Source organism: Alligator mississippiensis, chromosome 10 (assembly GCF_030867095.1).
Source record: "Alligator mississippiensis isolate rAllMis1 chromosome 10, rAllMis1, whole genome shotgun sequence".
Classification (NCBI taxonomy): Eukaryota; Metazoa; Chordata; order Crocodylia; family Alligatoridae; genus Alligator; species Alligator mississippiensis.
Genome location: NC_081833.1, coordinates 5970416 through 5986607, shown reverse-complemented (window position 1 = coordinate 5986607; position 16192 = coordinate 5970416). Strand labels below are relative to the sequence as shown.

The 16192-nt window shown below is 40.6% G+C and overlaps 1 protein-coding gene across 2 annotated transcripts; it reads right to left on the bottom strand.

The window, feature by feature from the left end:
• Window positions 1-449: 449 nt before the first annotated feature.
• On the bottom strand, window positions 450-15481 carry TCTN2 (tectonic family member 2). 2 transcript variants are annotated; one of them, XM_014598572.3, is made up of 18 exons: window positions 15359-15481; window positions 14488-14604; window positions 14047-14120; window positions 13045-13240; window positions 12141-12241; window positions 11396-11592; window positions 11000-11123; window positions 10196-10331; window positions 9759-9824; window positions 9002-9127; window positions 8406-8483; window positions 7394-7471; window positions 6135-6243; window positions 4313-4416; window positions 3734-3890; window positions 2485-2610; window positions 1518-1606; window positions 450-646 (listed from the first exon to the last, which is right to left on the bottom strand). In XM_014598572.3, the coding sequence occupies exons 1-18, from the start codon at window positions 15429-15431 to the stop codon at window positions 525-527; spliced, it is 2073 nt and encodes a 690-aa protein (XP_014454058.2). In that variant the 5' UTR covers window positions 15432-15481; the 3' UTR covers window positions 450-524. The 2 variants fall into 2 exon arrangements, with proteins under 2 accessions (XP_014454058.2, XP_019342267.1); XM_019486722.2 differs by having other exon boundaries at window positions 15313-15456.
• Between the last annotated feature and the right edge of the window lie 711 nt (window positions 15482-16192).

Here is a 16192-nt window from a genome sequence, read left to right as displayed (position 1 = left end):
TAGCATCTGAGTTAATAAGTTTCACTAGCTAAAGTTTGTCAACTAGTTAAATTTTGTCAACTAGTTAATAGTTTAGTTTCCAAAGCAAGCCTTCAAGCATTTATCCCCACATCCAAAGAAAACCTCAGCTGTGAGTTGCTTTGAGAATACCGGTTCTGCTAGATCCCAATCATAATTCAGTGAAATCAACTGCTTATTGGTAAATTCTCCAAGGTTTTGTTAGCTGGAGCTGGGTCCAGACCTCTGCAGATCCCCCAAGCCAGCAGTGCCGAACTGCGTTCTGGAGCCACAGCGGCAGAATCCTGCACTTAAATAGCAGAATAACTATTTAAACAAATAAATAAAAACCTTCTTCTGTACAAGTGGCATTTTTAATTTACATGTTATATACAACTATAAAAAACATATGTACAGTCCAGAAATACTTTTTCACAAATTTTACAAAGTAGTACCTGTACAAACACTAGTTTAATACCAGCATTAAAAATCTACATTTACAAAATGGTTCTCTTTGCAGCCCAATTTTAAAGTGAAGTGTGATCCCACATTATCAGGAGCTTACTCCAAGGATTACTCAGAATTACTGCAAGGAGCAAGAAGAACACCAGTACCAAGCCTTTAGCAAGAGACTGAGAGTATGGTTCTCCTGAAAGGAAAAAAAAATGCTAGTGAAAATGAGAAGAGCCTAAACATCAATTTTCTTTTTAATTTTTACATCAAAGATCAGTAGGGAATTTCTCTTTAAAAAAAAGCATGTGGCAGCCCATACAATATAACACAAAATGAGACTGCAAATGTTAAGTTTTTTTGTCATTTCCAGTGTTAAGCCTGATCCTGCACAAAGCAGATCATGGCCTTTGTCTCTGCAGTTATCAGTGCATAAGTAGAAAAGTGGGGGGGCAACTTTTGTTGACAGGAATGTCCCAAATTAGCCCTAAATCCTTCCCAAATACCACTCCGATCCCATTCCCCTGCCCAATCTGTTCTGCTTTCTGCTCCCTACCTGAACTGCTACTGTTTTCTGTTCCCTGCCCCGTCTGCCACTGTGCTGCTGGTACTCCCCTCAATCTGGTTCGAACCACACACGCAAGGTGCCCGTGCCACTTGTGATAATCATGACACAGGTTGGCCACCCCTGACCCGTTTAATCTGCATAATCTCCCTGAACATAAGAAATGCAATTCATTGTGTCTGACCATTAGTCCCCATAGTTTGGTTTCACTGGGAAAATTGCTTGTAGCAGTCCACACACTTTTTGCACGCTAAATTAGTCAGCTGGCCTATCTAGGTCTGATGACAGAATTTAGCCAATTTGTGTTACTGGTGATGTGTAGGAAAAGGAAAAATTCCTTTATTATCTTTACAGTGTTGGTTCTTGAGTTGGGAAATCCTGACTTCCCATCCTGTCTCTCCCATTCTAGTAGTTTTTTGTAAGAGCTGGATAGGCTCATGCTTCACACGCTCTGTTCATGCAAACAGTCAAATTAGTCCCAAAGTATTCACAAAGCCTGTTCTACCTGTATAGTACCGTGTCAATGGATACAGAAGTTGTGGCCAGCAAACTTCATTTCGATCGCAGTCATATTCTGTATAATTAATCTGAAACCTGAAAAACAATTATATATAAAAGATGAATTAAAACAACATTACAACCAGAGCACTAGTGCCAATGCATAAAAATAGCCAGGGGAACCATCTTGGCCGTGTCAAGGTGACTTAACAGGTCTTTCCCCTATCTGAATTCTGTGTTTTTGTAGTACATGTCAATAATAGTAATGCAATCGCTTGCACATGCTGACAAGACAAGAGACAGTCTTAGGGCACTTACAAACGTGCATCAAGGCTGCTCTGTAGTTACAGCATATTGGAGCAGACTTGATTAATCAAATCTGCTAGAGCTTGGTAATTACGCTTAGCATATCAGTGTTCCTATGCTTAAAAATGGTGGCAGGATACTTTAACTAAAGCTCATTCAAGTTTTAGTTAAAGCGCCCTGCCGCCATTTTTCAGTGTGAGGACACTGATACCAGGCACTTTAATTAGAGTGGCTCTCAGAACTGCTTTAATTAAAGCGTTCCCTCCCCCCGCCTCCCAGAACATGCATATAAACACCCTTAGAACCAATCTGCTCGCCCTTATCCACTCAACTAACCTTGCACCAGTAATCCTACTGAAGTCAATGGAAGAAACCGCCATACGAATAAGAGCTGCAGGATGAGGCCCTTTGGGCTCTAGCCTGCAAGACGCTGTGCACCCTTAACTCTTGGCAAATTCTCACTAGCTTCATGGAACATAATGTACTTTGCACCCTATAGGAAAAGACTTGACTGACAGAACCACTGCAGTGCAGTACAATTTAAACAGGTCTCCAACATATTTGTCTGTTTCAGAACAAATCACATTTGCCGTGTCTTATTAACATTATTTTATTTGGACACTTGTGCCTGATATAATACTAGGTATTAGATTTATGTAAAAAGTTACCTTGTCTTTGGAATTGGTGGTTGAGCTGGTACTTTAATAAACTGCACTGACACAGTGATAGGAAGATAACTGGGCTTATTTTCACAGATAATCCCACACTGGAATTGCCATGTCACAGTTGAGAAACTGGAAAAAAAAACGAGTAATATCTACATACACATCTTATAAAGGTTCTTAAATGCTTTTGCTGCCAATATTTTCCACCGTATTTTTATAATTGTATTACTTTCTATCTGAATCAGAGCTAGACAACGTTATTATTCTCCTTATCCTTCCGCGCTGCCAGCGCTCCCACACACTGGGGGGCTGGGGCCTGGGTGTGTAGGGGCCGTGGGTCAAGAAAGAGGCACCAGCAGGGCTGCGAAGGGTTGGGGGGGGGGGGGGGGGGGGGGGGGGGGGCTGCAGGTCACGAGTGAGGGGCTCAGTGGGGATAGGGGGGTTGGGGGAGGTCTGTGACTTCGAAGCAAGGGGCACCAGCATATCAGAGCTGCTCAGCATCACAAAGCAGTGGGTGGAGAGTGGGAGGAACCAGAGGGGAGGGGTAGCTGCAGCTGAACCCATGTCCTGGTGAGCAGAGAGGGCATGGAGAGCTCCAATTTTCTATGATTAAAAACAAAATCAAATGCCAAAATACACAGATATTTAGAATTTATTTTACTATAATGATTGAGGCACTGGTAGGTTTCCAAACTGCTTTAAAACTGTAAATATATCAATAAAATATTGTGTTCAAACTGAAATCTGTATACATAGTGACATTTCATTTTAATCATGGAAAAACGCGGATTTGGGTTTTTTTAATTAGATAATTTTGGATTTATCAGAGAATTTTAGATTTTTAAACAGAGAAAACCAGGATCCCTGTTTATTCGCAAGTCAGAAACAAACATGGCTGCTAATAAGATAACCCCGTTAAGTTAGAATCCTTTACAGCAATGGATTTTGTTATTGCAACTGCTAGAACAAGTAAAGATTTTGCACATTTTTTCTGTTTGAATACAGCTATTTATTTTCAGTTTCATTTGCAAAACGAGAGCTAGGCATAGCAAGTATATAACCAGAAGGTAAAAGTGACTGTCAGTGGGATCCGTGTTCCAAATAGAGATCATTTTTTTTTCTTTTTAAATCTACTCCTGATAAAAAGATAAAGAGGCCATTACATTTTGGGCCTCCCGTACTAAACAGCTGTTACCATAACTGAAAGTTATATTATTTGAATGTAGTCAAAAAAAACATTATTTTCTTTTACCTGATCTGTACGCCAAGTATCTCTTGCTGTGGAATCCCTTCTATTGCTCCAACGTCAGCAGTGATTATGCGAATATTCAGATTAGCTGGAATATCCTGGCATACCCCTTCCAGATTTCCAACACTTGCATTGGTTTTAGGGTTAAAGGGATCCAAACCTATTAAATAAAAGAGAATCACTCATTTTGGGAAACAAACTAAAAAGATGCATTTTAAACACTAGCACAAAGCAGGAAGGTATTGATAAATACTGCACAGAAATACAATAAAATACTTTCTTTTTGTTTGCTCATAGGAGAGGGGTACAGTACCACATGAAGACAATTTTTTTTTATCCAATAGGGAAACAAAATATGTGCAGTTGCATCTTGCATATTAAATGCTAATTAAAATAAATATTTAACTCGTAACCCATTTTGATATACAATTAAGATTTCTCAACTTTTTAATTTAAAATCACTGGTATCACAAGCATCTACTACTGCATGATTAACATATTATTAAAATGATATGATTAACACAAATTAAAACCAAGAACCATGAGTCCAAAGCTAAAGATACAGGTGAGGCCTTGACTTACGTATTATTTTCACCCAGTCGTTTGGAACGCTGTAATTGGAGTTGCCTCTCTTTCCAACATGAGTAGCTGGTACTAATGAGTTAAGTCTTTCAGTTGTTTTCTCCCTGCAAAACAGGATACATCACAAACAAGTCTGTAGCCATACCACTCTGGGCTCAGTATTACATGCTGACAGTACTTGGAGCCGCAGTGTGAAAACCCAAGTGGGGCTGCAATTGGTGATGACAACCCTATGAGGTCATATCACTTCCCTTTGAGCCAATATTAAATCTGTACCCTAGCATGATACTATACAGTGCATATTTTGAAGGAGCTGTATCATTCCATGAGATACCCAGTTATCTGGACAGGCTGGAAAAATGGTCCACAATCACTTAGATAAGGATAAGTGCAAAGTCCTGCACTTGGGACAGAAAAATTTCATACACTGAGACAGGCTGGGGAATGACTGGCTAGACTGCAGCACTGCAGGGAAGGACCTCAGGAATACAGAAGACTATAAACTGAATACAAGTCAACAATGTAATCTTTTTTTTATGATTTTTTTTTTTTTTTTGCAACAAAGAAGCCAACAGCACATTGAGATGTATTAACAGGAGTGTCACTTGCAAATCAAAGGAAGTGATTCTTCTGCTCGGTTCAGCAGAGGTGAGACCTTGCCTGAAATACTGTGTCCAGTGTAGGGCCCCACACTTCAAGAAGGATGTGGACAGGTTGGAAAGAGTCCAGTGCAGAGCAACAAAAATGACTGGGGGCCCAGGAAGCAAGTCTTATAAGGACAGGGTGAAATAAGTGACTGGGGTTATTTAGTTTGGAGAAGAGAAGGCTGAGGAGACATTTGATAACAGTATTCAAATACCTGAATGGCAGTTACAGAGGAGGGAAATGGGCTTTTTCTCTTTGGTCATAAGGGACTGGACTAGGAACAATGGCCTCAAACGGCAGCAGAGGAAAATTTAGGTTGGAGATTAGGCAGGACTTTTTAACTATGAGGGTGGTCGAGCACTGGAACAGGCTATGTAGAGAAACTGTGGAATCTCCTTCCTTGGAGAGTTTCAAGAGCAAGTTAGGCAGACACTTGGCTGAAATGCTTTAGTCCACGACAGTCCTGGCTCAAGCAAAGGACTGGACCAGATGAACCTGTGAGGTCCCTTCCAGCCCTCCTTTTCTATGATTCCTATGTAAACAAGGGTATTAAGCAGGCGTCATTAAGCCAACGATTCTCAACATTAGTTCTGCATCTACAATGGGACATAAGCACTGCTGTGCCTTCCAAGAATAAATTATTTTAGATATAAGGCACTGCAGTCATGGGGACTGGGGTTACCTACATAACTAAGGTAACATTTTTCACAAGAAATGTTTTGATATTTTGGAGTTTCAAAATTCTCATTGAAGGCAATTAGTAAAAATAAATTTCAGCTAGGAGAGCAACTCCAGAGACAAGAAAATAGGGGATTTTTTATGGGATGGTTTAATTTTTTTGAACGGCTAACTTCAAAACTGCAAGATTCTGCTCAAGTTGGAATAATTATTCCCTCTTCTAAAAGAAGTAAAAAAGAACAAGCATGGGGAATTCAAGACAAAAAGAATTTTGTCGGAGAATAATGAATCAATGTATGAATACCGGCAATTAGCACAAGAACTATTTTAGAGACACTAATTTTCATAGAAAAAGACAAAAATGACCATTATGGGAATATCTTAACAGAAGTGGACACTCTAAATGCATTAGTTTCTTATTTGGAATGCTAAAGCTAGAACTAGATTTTTTTTAACTAACTACAAATACATATAGGAAAGATATTCACATATAGCTCACCTTAACCAATTGCAATCTTCATTCATATCAACTTCTAAAATGCATCCAGACAGTGAATTTATTCCAAACAGAACAGGTGTAAAAGTTGGTGTACACAAACTGCTGCCAACTGTAAAATGAATGCAACTACATGTGGTTTATTATATCAACTTTGCAAATCTCCAACCACAAGTTATATTTGTTTAAAATGCTACACAGGAAACAATGTGGTTCAGACTTAAATACATTTTCTTTCCTCTTAACATCTCCCTTTCAAAACAAAACAAGTCATTTTAAATTCAATCAACACAATCATGTGAGTGAAGGAACATTTTACCTTTTACAGTTTGAAGTTAGCAGTCCTATAGCAGAACATAATGAATGCTCTCGTTACAGTATTTTGCACACAAAAAATAATTGAAAAGAACACCAAAAACATCACAAATGCAAGCAAAAGACAAGCATGCAAGCAAAAGACATGACTGGGAACAAGAATTCATGACTCTTCCAGACACCAAATATTATGGACTTACCCCAAAAATGGTTTTGTGTCTCATTAGAACTTACCCAATGCCTCTGCTAACTAACCCCTCTATGTTCCAGTGATAACAGCCCTCTTCCCTTTGAATGGTCTTATTCTTTTACTTAGTTAGGTTTATCTGTAGCAACTGTCCTTTACCTGACCTGTAAGTAGTCATAATAACTTACCTTTGCTCCACTGGTTTGGTACCCACTTTTTAAGTCGTCAGTTTTATTAACATAACAGAATTAAACAAAAGTCATTGTTCTAATGGGTTAAAAAGCTTAAGCTTCTTTCTCATACCTAAAAGAAGGCCTTATTGTGTCCAAAAGCTTGTCTAACACCTCTCCCACATATAAAATTGGTGGTACAATAAAAGGTGCTCCCAAACAAATCCTGAATTCAGCTATAGGTTTGCCAACTGCAGGAGCAGCTAAGTACAGGGGTGGCAAATGTATGGCTCCTAGAAGGGTCAGAAATTTGAAAGCAGGACCCACTGCCAAATTCTGAGGTAGGGAACCTCAGTGAAGACTCATTTTGGTGACAACAGGGCAAGCAATAGCTGTGTTAGCCCCTGCAGCTCCCTGAGCCACTGCTGCCTCAGGTGGGTCCAGATCCAGTCTGCAAGGAGCCCTGAAGTCCAGATCTGGCCCATGGAACCAAACAACCTTGAGACCTCTGGTCTGACTGAACACTGAAGCAAAAGTCAGGAGAACTGAACTGTATTCCCAAAAGCATAGCATATTCAAAAAGATAATACCTGGCTGCCAAAGGTTTAGAGTGGCAGGATCCAAGGAGCTCATATTTATGGCTCTAACAGGTTTGCCAACTTGATAACCTAAACACATGTAGAAAAATCATGAACATTCTGTAAGAATCCATCAGCATGAACACAATGCTAATAATACCTCTGTACTATCTCTCTCAGAGTTGGCACCCAAGACTCTCCTAACTCCTCAAAGACTCTTTGATGCAGTAAACCTAATTCAGGAAGACTAAAATCTCCTGAATTCTAGTCCTGACCATATCCACACTATCTGTGATTTTGGGCTAGTCACTTAACTTCTCAATTTCACTATCTGCAAAATATAGATAATGATAGTGACCTCCATTGTAAAGTCCTTTGGATCAACTGATAAGCGCTAGGGGACTATTAGTTTTTCTAGTTACTTCCCATCACAAGAGCAAGCACTGTGTGGGATTAGTATTTGTAAAACGCTATAAAAATTTCTTCTCATTTTGCTACAAGTACTGTTCCTATAGGTCTGAACAAGTTAGGGACCCTAGCTGGTTGGTGTGGCATTGCCTCCTTCTAAACAAAATGTATCCATCATAGCAGGAATGGCCTCACTTTAAAGAAGACTATCAATGACCTGCAAAATCCATGAGAGTCAAATTCTACCTTGGGTTAGATGACTGCACCATGGAAAATGGGACAGAAGACAGAGAGCCACGTCCTCTTCCCATCCTCACATGCTGGCACAGAAGCAACTTGACACCCAAGGGAACATGAGGATGACCCGTAAGTGTTACTGCAGGCCTAGCATTATAGCCTGTAGAACCAGCAAAATGAAACCCTAATGTGTTAGTTCTACAATGTCTGATGCTACTTTTTAGCCTCACAAATGTAAGTGACAGGGCAGAAAGCCAGGAAGTTACAGACATCCATGTTATGAATTCTGAAAGGGTGTAGAAAGTGATTTCTAATTATGACTGCATAAAAAGGTTTTCAGATCAACTAAAAGAAGCCAAAGTAAAATAGTTAACTTCACCTGGATTCCCAGAGAGTTCTGTTGTAGCAGTACTATTTTCACTGACAAAGTTTACTGTGAATCTCCGAGTCAACAGTTCTAATAAAAGAAAAAAATGGTATAAATAATTTCATTAGCAAAAAGTAGCCTGCAGCCAACTTTTGTTAGCTTCATTTCTGATACAAATGTTTCTCTTTTTAAACTCCATCTTCTCCTGGAATCACCTGTCTTGTTAACTAGTGCACACCTACCAACTGTTGCTCATTAGATCCACACTCTTGAATTACACATGTTCATAGAAAAGATTTCAGAATATATTTAGGATATTCTATGAAGCTTCTGAAACCTTCCAATGGACTCTATTAATATGTGTACCTGTCCGTGTGAACAATGCATGGGTTGTCACCCAACAACTACCCATTACTGTACAATTCAGCTAAAACAATGCACCAACTATCAAAGCTAATCAAACATTTGCTCTTAAAAACAACAGGGAAAATTCTAATTTCAAACAGTTTTGTTGTGACGTTTCAACAAGAATATCCATCATATGAATTTTCACTGAGGAAAAGAAATGCTGTTTGAGAACATGCAATCTGGCAGAGAAACCCCAGTACCTCCATCACACAACTCTCCAGTGAGAACTGTAACATTTACTTCTTGTACTGTTCTGTCTTTCCATGTGAACGTATAATATTCTGCAAAGGTCTCTTTTTTACAGGAACCTGTCGGCTGAGCGTCTCCTGCAAATAAAAAACAGTTCAGATGAAAGGGGTTATGTTGTTATGCCAAACAGAAGACTATGGTATTAAACATAAAAACAGAAGAAATACCGTGTTTAACAAAAGACAGGACATAAGAACTTTTATCCTAACTTAAGTAAAACTCATTTTAGGTGCTTAATTCCCAGAGTCTCAGGACAGCACAGCAAACCTATGATGCACCCCACTAACCTATGCATTTTGTACAAACACACACTCTTTAATTCACTGTAAAATGTTATTATCCTGAGATCTGTACATGTGCTTATGGCTGAGGCCTGCCTACCATGCCTGAATATTGATTTTGGATGTATTTATATCTTAACTTCATGATTGCAAAGGTGTATTTTTTGGTCTTTATGATTACTTTTAGCTGCTCGCCAGGGCCAGATCCAATTCCAGCTAAAATCAAAAGACTTATTTATATTGACTTGAAGGGGAGCCGAATTAGGCCTTACCATTTTTCACTTTGCACAGCCTGGCACTGAGATTTGAGTAACAGCCAGGAATCCTTTCAATAGTCAGAACAGACAAAAGTTTCATTCGTGCATCACCTACTCCTTATCTCTTTAAGGCTGAATACAAATAAATATGTCAAAATTAAGACACACACCTATCCGAGTGATGAAGCTGTACACATCAGTGACATTCTCAAAGACCACATTTGGTTGTATCATGTCTAACAAGAAAAACAAAAACTGATTAGGATGCAAGACAGTCGCATACTCTTTCTTCGTCCAAAGCAAAGCTTTATGAGTTAGAAAAACGAACCAGCAGTTTTTGATAAAGGGACAAACTGCTGATAAAGCACAGCAGGTTCCTTAGAAACACCACACCTTACTTATAACTAAGAACAATTCAGACAAGAGTTAATAGGACCAGAATGCCTTTCAAAGAAAGCTGGCACCTCCTCCAGTGCGTTATCACAACTACTATATAAGGACAAGGGAAACTCAGGACATCGTGATTCGTTAAGGGGCTACCATATCAATACTAGATTTATTCTCCAACAAATATCAGCACATTTTGGTCAAAGCAGATGCAACATACCTCCAGCACCATTGTTTATCATCTGGGTAAAAGAGGATTGTTCCTGGTACAAAGCTAGATTAGTAAGACAAGTAGCATCAAAGTTCTGAAGGAATGCTACCGGGCTATTTTCAACACACTGTCCAGCCATGGACTGCTGCAGAAAAGAACATGAAGATGGAATTAACTTTAGCTCCACCATTCGAGCCCAAAAAAATTCACTGTACAGAATGCCTGCCTTATAGCCAATATCAGCCCTGTGTCAGAACAAGCAAGTTCTTAGACCAAATTAATTCTATAGATAAAAAGAAATTGATATTTATAAACATTTCCATAAATAATATTACATGACAATTTATGGCTTCAGTCCAATACGTCAGACAATCTGCTATAAGTGACACTCTCTAAAATGTAAAAAGAAATGACAAAAACTCTGGGTAGTTGATCACAGGTTTAAGAGAAATAAGCAAAAATTTTCAGTTTTAAAGTTATAGAAACATAAAGAACACTTAAAAACGTAAGTTATGCCAACTCTTCCTGAATTTTTTTAAAATGTTTTTTCCCGTTGAGTTATAACCATTACTTTTGTGTTGAAAAAAACTGACGGTAGCAAGGCAATTCTTTATGTTAAATGTGAATGCTGTACTAGTTGAGGGAAGGGGGGAGAAAAGTATTTCAACCATTCAAAACAGCAAGTTAAAGAATTACTTGCCATTTCATTTCTTTCTATACAATGGCCAAGACCTGTGGAACAGTGACAGTTACAAGCAGGGAGTAAAGGAAAACCCTCCAAAAAGTCAAATGCTACTAAAATGAAGTTATTACCTGAGGAACTGTGAAATAATCATTTTCTTTTGTCATAATTGGATCTCCTTGTCTGTAACCATTAGAAAGTTTTTCAGGAACAGTTTGTAAAGGGATCTTGAATGAAAAAACCTGGGATGGAGAACTGGAAACAGATTTAAAAATAAACAATTCTTGTATTATCTGAGGCAATCTTTACATGTTCTGTCCTTTAAGATTTCTTTCCTAATAGAGACAACACCTATGCACACATACAATAGCCATTCGCTTTCACTACGTAAACTTAAAGCACATACATTTTTCAATGCTAATTTGAAATATACCTGTAAATAATATTTAATCATATAAGCAGCTTAATAACAATATTGGCATCTCAGAATCATTAGATACATTGACAATGATTTTTTTTAAACTTACACAGAGCCATGGTAGAAGTAACCAAGAAAGGGTGTATTGTCAAGGGAAGACTGTACACACAGGAAAGGAAACCAGTCAGGAACATTGTGCGCTGCCTGAACAGAGCATAGCTGGTCAAAAGGCGGGCTTACATTCCCACCAAACACTCCGGTGAAACAGGATCCACTGAACAACTGTTTCAAGTCCGAGGAGCATTCCTTAAAAAAAGAAAAGAAGTTATTTAACAAGATAAACCATCTCTCCCCACCACCGCGCTAAAGCCGGGCTTTCATCATGACAGGTGATTATCAGAGGAAGTGTTATTTAAGAAGCTGTGGACCAATCTCCTAACATTCCTCGGTGTTACAGCGAGAACGGAGAGACTGACACAAATGTTATGCACTGACTACAACACATGTAGCTGCCCTATAACAGCCAAACTTCGTATGACCTTTAAATGTTTTAAATAAAATAAGTTGGATTTGTTTGTTTGCTTGTTTGCTTTGGGGGGCTCGTTTTTAAATCTACTATTAAAACACCAAAGGACAGAAACAATGTTCTCACTGAAACACAGGTTATGCTACAGTTTTATATTGGTTTAAAATGATGCATGTACTCCTCAAAGTCCATGGCAATAAAAACTAAAGAACAATATTTGACAAATAATTTCTCAGGTATGTCAGTGGATTTTGTAACACTTCCAAGACAACTTGGAGTATAAAAAAAATAAAAGGTATAACTGAAAAGTTAAATATGAAATCAGTACCTCATCACAGCAGCAGCGAATATCACAGGCTCCAGCTGTCAGGTTACAAGGACAAGAGCCTAAAGGCTGATACACTTGGTTTGGAATGACTGATGCATTTTCTATTAAAAAAAGTAATGCACAAAAAATTTAGACCCTACCTAAAGTCAACATGTTATCTTACATTGCAATCCCACTTATCAAAATTAGGTGACCACTTTCCTTTGAAAAAAAAAAAGTAAAAGAATGTCTGCATCAGAGTTCATTCTTACTGTGTGTAACTTATTTAAAAAATATGTTAAACATAATTCTGGTATCTTTTATTCCTGCTCTAATGGCAGTTTTTCATTACCTCACATTTAGGTCCAATCACTTATACCCATACAAGGAGAGCCATCCAAAACTCCAACTTTTAAATGCATCACTAGTAACATAAGAAATTAGAAAAATCCTTTTTATATTAAAAAACTGTAGATTGACTCAATGGTAAGCCATCATTCAAATCTGCAGTCCCTACATGATGATCTCCACTTTCTTTCTACTCAAAAAAGTGTGTTAATTAATTGAAAATGTATTAAAATGCCATTTACTTGTTTGACTTACCAACAACAGAACTGCTAAAATAATTTAGCTCATAATAAACTGATTGAATCAGTATTGCACACAATCAAAAGGGCAGGAGTATAGTCCCAAAAATTACTGGATGAAAAGCAAGTCTGTTGAAAACAAATGATAAGTTTATCTTTGATTTCTGCAAAGCCAGAATTTCACCTGTTGTCTACAGGTTGCAGTTTGAAGCAGTAAGAGCTAGTGCATCATGGGTTTTAAAATAATCATCAGAATGCCTAGAAAGACATACCAATATTCAAAAATAAAATATAAAAAAACCCAGAAGACTGATTTTGTACTAAGGCTACACACTTACCCGACACGTTTCCCATAAAAGAAGAGTTGGCATATATTTCAGCTTGAATCAGGAGATATGCCAGCATTTTGGAATCACGGCAAGCAGAAACTTGAAGAGTTTCAATAATACAGAGGGGCTCTGTGCAGCAATCAGTAGTATTGAGCAAACACAACTGCAGGTTTCTGGTCACACTCACTGTCACTTTGGAAGCATCCTGAAAAATGTCAGATAAAGTTTGATGGTCAAATGTACATGATTATACTTAGTTCTACACCGCATTCGGAGAAGTTTCAGTACTGTTGCATATCGCCTGGGGTACCAATTATTTAAGAAGGAATATATGTTTTGGGAGGAATGTGAAAAATATGCACTGGGATTTGCAAATAAAGGAGGCTGTCATGTATATACAGTTTATGAATATATCCATACAGATGAAATGCATTACCTCAAAACTTAGATGCAAAAGCCTAATGCCAGGAAAAGGATTTAATTTTTGGTTTTCTGTAGAATCCTTCTGAGAAGTGAGAACAGGCCCAATTCTGGAGTCCATCATGGCCTCGCTTTACCTACTGTACCAGGATGGCCACTGAACAATGCAAATCCAGTGATCCCCATTAGCACTGAGCACGATACTTCTGCAGAAGTTCCACAACCATAATAGAGAAAACTGATAATTTTGTATTTAAGTGGCACCTTGCAAAAGATTTTGATGACCATCACAAGCTGCAGGCACGTGACAGCAAGCGTGGTTCTTCCTTCCAGCTAGGATGGTACCAATCAGCTATAACGACAGGACAGCACTCAGGCACAGGACAAATGGCACCTCCAAGCCCTTACTCTCATGAAAAGCACCCTGGGAATTCTGGTGTCCAAAATCAGGGGTTCTCCAAGAAGCAAAATGCCAAGACAAGAAGCCAAACCTGGGCATATTATGTATTACCAAGTTAGCATCACATAAATTCTTAACACATTAAATCTCAACCACCTACAATGACAGGGAAGAACTATTATTTTACATACCACGCCAGGTGTTACGTTCAAACTCCAGTCACCAGCCCTTCTATTCCCACTACAGTCTGAAAGTGGCAAGAATCCTAAATTCCAAAAAAAGTGTGTTAAAACTTGTTACCTTACTGTTAAGCACTCTCTTCAGGGCAAAATAAAAAAGAATTCAATCCCATTGTTACAACTGGTGCCGCACGGACAAACTCACTATGCCTCTGCAGAGCCCCAGAGTCAAAGGAGCTCTGAGCAAAGCCCACTTTAGAATCAAACCCTTCTCGGATCAGCAGCAGTTCTTTCAAGCTCCGGGGTTGGTAACGAATGAAGCACAGGGCCAAAGCAATTATAACAGGGTATGTAACCATTCTTCCAATTACGTCTGGGACTGGAAGTGAATTAAGATTTAAACCAATGTTTACCAATGGGTCATTTAAAAAATGGTTTAAAAAGTCCTCTCACCTGTCTCAGCATCCATATGATTTACTACAGCGAGAGAGAAATTGACTCCTGCTGAATTCCCAGTTAAAAAAGAATTGACAACGGGCCCGGACATGTAGATAAAAGAAGGCTGAAAGACTAAAAAAAAAAAGAAATGACAATGAATTTTCATGCTACCCAAAAAAGAAGGAACAGATCACATTTGGGGCGGACTTGGATTCATTTTTCGTTGCTGGTGCGTTAAAGTTTAGTAGTGGAAAAGTGATGTGGCCATGACGGTGCAAAAATGACACAAGCAGCAAGGATTTTTTAGGGTGGTTTTGTTTATTGGACCAGCTCTGTAGTTAGAAAAGACCACTGGGAACGCACCTCCCACAGAGTAATCACCTCGCCTGCCCTGCCCTGGCGCTCCGGGGAAATGAAATCTACCTCACACCTTTAAAGGGCGAACCTAGGAACGGACACATGAGCCAGAGCGGCTGGACGCTAAGAACCACGGACGAAACGCTGATGTTGGATTTATGGCCTAGTTATCCAATGTATCCAACCCTTGAATGCTTTCCCTGCAAGGGTGGTGAGACTGCCCCCTCTCCCTTTCCACAAGCCTCGTGCCCAGCGCACCAGGAGTCTCTCTCCGCCCGCCCCCTCTGCTCTGCTCCACTTGCAGCACAGCTCTGTTCGAGGCCCCGAGGAAGGCGGTTTTGCACTGAAAAGCTGGCCTGACTTTATCCCAACTACCGAGCTGGTCCAATAAGGGAGAGGCCACCCTAAGGGAAAAAGGGTGCCGAGGCCTTGCAGTGACCCCCCTCGCACAGCCCAGCAGCGTCTCTACGGGGAGGCCCGCACCGCCCACGGGAGCCGCCTTCTCCCGCCGCCTCCCCGGGGGCCGCACCGAGCGGGCCCTGCGCCCCCAGCAGCGGCAGCAGCGCCGCCATCACGGCCCACGGCTGCGCGGCGGCCGCCATCTTGGCCTGGGCCCGGGTGCCATGGAAACGGCGGCGGCCGGAAGAACCCGTCCCCTCCCAGGCGCCATGGAAACGGCGGCGGCCGGAAGAACCCGCCCCCTTCCGGGGCTCTGTTACAGCATCCTCTCGGGCGTGGAAACTGCAGCCGCCGGAAAGGCCCGCCCCCTCCCGGGCGCCATGGAAACGGCGGCCGCCGGAAGGGCCCGCCCCTTCCGGGAGCCCTGCCCTCATCTCCTTTGTGTCCTCTGTGAACGCCGCGTGCCGCAGGCCGTCACAGCACTGCCGGCAGCGTTGCCAGCGGTGATCGGAGGCTGCCCGCAGTGTCAGGGGGGGGGGCAAGCGGCAACTGCCTGCAGGCGCCACCAGCGGCATCGGCGGTGCTTTTTGCAGGGGGTGCACTGCCAAGCTCGGGGGTGCACATGCACCCCCTACCTGTCGCCAATGACGTCCAATATTTTTCTCTTAAATAGACGACAGAAAGGAGGACATCTAAAAATAGAGGGCATATTATTACTCTTGAAGAGAAAAATAGAGGACGTAAAAATGTCAGGTTTCGCATCAATAGAGGACAGAGGAGCAGAAAACCAAACGTCCTCTATGATGGCCATGAATGCCATTGCGTCGTGCAGTGAAACCTCCTGAAATAGATACAAATGGAGTTGGCGAGCCTTGGCAAGATCCTGACTCCAGGGCGCCTGGAGAGGACAGGGATGGGATGGCTGCGGGAGGCTGGTCACCAAGCCCACCTACAGGAGGAAATA

What these genes read in the sequence shown, in the direction of transcription:
- TCTN2 (XM_014598572.3), bottom strand. Translation starts at nt 15,431, where the DNA reads ATGGCGGCCGCCGCGCAGCCGTGGGCCGTGATGGCGGCGCTGCTGCCG. An exon ending in GGGGGCGCAGGGCCCGCTCG is followed by an intron (nt 14,605 to 15,358) that starts GTGCGGCCCCCG and finishes TTTTTTTTTTAG; the next exon opens with TCTTTCAGCCTTCTTTTATC. An exon ending in TACTTCTACCATGGCTCTGT is followed by an intron (nt 11,124 to 11,395) that starts GTAAGTTTAAAA and finishes ATCTGTTTCCAG; the next exon opens with TTCTCCATCCCAGGTTTTTT.